Here is a 2,996-nt window from a genome sequence, read left to right on the forward strand (position 1 = left end):
ACAAGATTTTTTCTACTATAAATGAGCCGATTGCAAGTTTATTTGGAAATAAAAAAATTTTGGTTTGTAATATTTTTCACAATGAATATTTTTAAACAAAAGAAGAAAACAACTGGACGGAAGAAAATTGAGATTAAGAAGCTTGAGAAGGATACAAATAAGCAAGTGACATTCTCAAAAAGAAGATCAGGTTTATTCAAAAAAACAAGCGAACTCTGTATTTTATGCAATGTTGATGCAGCTATCATTGTATTTTCCCCCGCTGATAAACTATTTTGTTTTGGTCAACCCAACACTGACACTATCATCAACAGTTATATCAAAGGAACAACAGAGTTTGAGGCTTCAAAGTCAATAGAAAAATCTATTTTCTATGAAGAGCATAATACAGAATATGAGGAAGCAATCCATAAGTTGGAATTTGAAAAAAAGAAACTTGAAGAATTTGAGAATTTGTCTAAGGTTTGGAAATCAGGAGATTGGTGGAATGACCCAATTGATGAGATGAGTATTGATCAACTTGAACAATTCATGGCCTCTATTTATGAGTTAAGGAGGAAACTAGTTGATAGGGTTGACGATCTTGTCATGATGCTCCCCAGATTGGTGTAGAATGCTCCCCAGATTGGTGTAGAATGTTTGCACTTTTTACTATCACTCATTACATTTTTTTTTTCTATATAGTTTTTCTATTTTTTTTTGTCAGTATTTTTATTTTGTGTGCACTTCGCACACTACAGTAAACACTTTGTTTTATGGTATATTTTATTGGATGTTTTTATGTTTTATTTATTATTGTGTTATATTGAGTAATTGTTGATAACATAAAATTTATGTGTATTAAGAATGAAACTATTTTATTTCACTCGTTTGAATAGATCATGCTTCTAGTATCAATTCAAAATTAAAAAAAAATTAGCTCTAAATTAATGTAATTTTTAGTGATTAACTATTTATTATTTTTATTTTTAGAGTAATTATATAACATTATATAAATTTTTAAATCAATTTTTTTTTCTATTATGCAAAAAGATGAAAGGAATTTAAGGAATAATATATAAAATATATATGTAAATATAATATTATTATATATTATTATACTTTTATATTAGATAAAGATAATTATTGAGAGAAAGAAGTAAATTAGCTAAATTATAAACAAATGTTGCATAAAGAAAGAAGATAGACAAGTCACAAAAGAAAAAGAGTCTATAGACTTGAAATAAAAAGAAAGCATTACAATAGCAAATGAGTTATTTGTTTGGTGACATAAAACTCGGACCAACTCTCACGGTTAGAAATTAGTGTTTTTCCTAAATTTCTGTTTGCTGCGGATTTAAAAAATGTCACCCTTTTCCAAGGATTCACACACGCTGATACGTTTCTGCAGAAAACCTCACCAGTAAAAGTAGGACAAGTTTCATGGATCAGTATTATAAATATTTTAATCAATTATTTTCTATACCTATAGTATCTATTAAATTTAAAAAATTAAAAAATTTGATAAATTTATTTATTTAATTTTGATTTCAATAATTAAATAATTTTAAATTTAGCATTGAAGTTCTAAATAATAAAGTTATTATAGTTTTGTACTTAAAAAATTAAAGTAAAATTGTGTATATTCATTAAAATTGTAGAATTAGGGAAACTTCAAAGTGTGTTGCGCATTAGAGACAACACTCTTGAACATGTTGCAGCCTTTAGAGTTAGTGAAATATATGTTTTAGATGCAAACTTGAATAGTGGCTTCAAGCTTCAGAGGCATGTTGAAAGTACTGTTTATCAGAGTCATGCAAAAGTTACTGTTCCGTAGAGGCATGCAAAAGTTACTGTTCATCAGAGGCATGGAAAATCCAAAGACATGGTGAATATTTAGAGACACAAAATTCTTTAGAGGGACTTTGATTTACAAAAAACATGTTGAACTACCAAAAACACATCATCAGAGCCAAATGAGGGTACTATTCTAGAGCGTGCATTTATTCAATTTTGAGGATTTTGTTGACTGATTTTGATTTTGTTTCCTCTGACCTTTTACTTCCTCTAGTGACTTCCTCTAATGACTTCCTCTGGTCACTTCCTTTGGTTGTTTCCTTTGGTGGTTTCCTATAGTGGTTTCCTATAATATTTGCTTATGGTTTCTTCCTTTGATGTTGTTTATTTTAATTTCATGTTCTAACTCCTACACACCTAATGAAGCCATTAGTCCAAACACATTATTCTCATAAAATATCTTTGTTAGCATCAAAATCACAAGAGAAAAATCATCTTGGTTCCAACAGCTTCCCTATGCCAAAAGCATCTTAAGAGTTTGAAAAGAAAAGGAAAAGGGAAGTCAAGGTGACTTCTATGATAGAATAAGAAGACAGTGATGAAGCTAGCCTCATCTTGAGGAAGAAACAGAAGGAAAGTCCTTCTTCTCAGCTTATTCACTCTGTTGTTGATAGTGGTAGTGACAATGAAATAACTGAATCTGAAACTAAAACAATTCTATCTAAACACTTCAGTATACATTTAACTCCTATTGCAACCCCCTTTGCACCCTCAAATAAAACAACATTTCAAACCTTTACTTTTTTCTCCAGCTTTGATATAGATAAAGACAACTCATATGAGATGTTTGAGGCAATAAACTAGAAAGTTTTGTAGCCCATAGATATAGATTAAACCTCTATCCCCTTAATATTGAATTTCCAACGTCTACACCTTCACCTTCACACACAAACCTTAACCATTTGTTCCACACCTGCATATGACCCTCACCCAACTCTTCTTGTAGATCCTATCTGTACACCAATTGAGACAACAACTCTGGTTGTAACTAATTTAGTCTTTAAAACATCCTCATATGAATCACCTAATTCCAACTAAAGCCAACCTTAATATTGACAATTTCATACCTTCAGACCTAGGCCCTTTCATTCATCATTTCCCTATGGACTTCCAAACATAGACTCATTTGTTACATCTTTCACTACTAAAATTAGTAAGAT

At 30.1% G+C, this 2,996-nt stretch overlaps 1 protein-coding gene across 1 annotated transcript; it reads left to right on the plus strand.

Annotated features, from left to right (window-relative positions):
- LOC101502875 (agamous-like MADS-box protein AGL62) lies at positions 1–707 on the plus strand. Its single transcript, XM_027334265.2, has one exon. It carries the CDS (start codon positions 22–24, stop codon positions 610–612), a length of 591 nt encoding a protein of 196 aa, XP_027190066.2. The 5' UTR covers positions 1–21; the 3' UTR covers positions 613–707.
- The last annotated feature ends 2,289 nt before the right edge of the window (positions 708–2,996 follow it).

This window comes from Cicer arietinum, chromosome 3 (genome assembly GCF_000331145.2).
Source record: "Cicer arietinum cultivar CDC Frontier isolate Library 1 chromosome 3, Cicar.CDCFrontier_v2.0, whole genome shotgun sequence".
NCBI classification, from domain to species: domain Eukaryota; kingdom Viridiplantae; phylum Streptophyta; class Magnoliopsida; order Fabales; family Fabaceae; genus Cicer; species Cicer arietinum.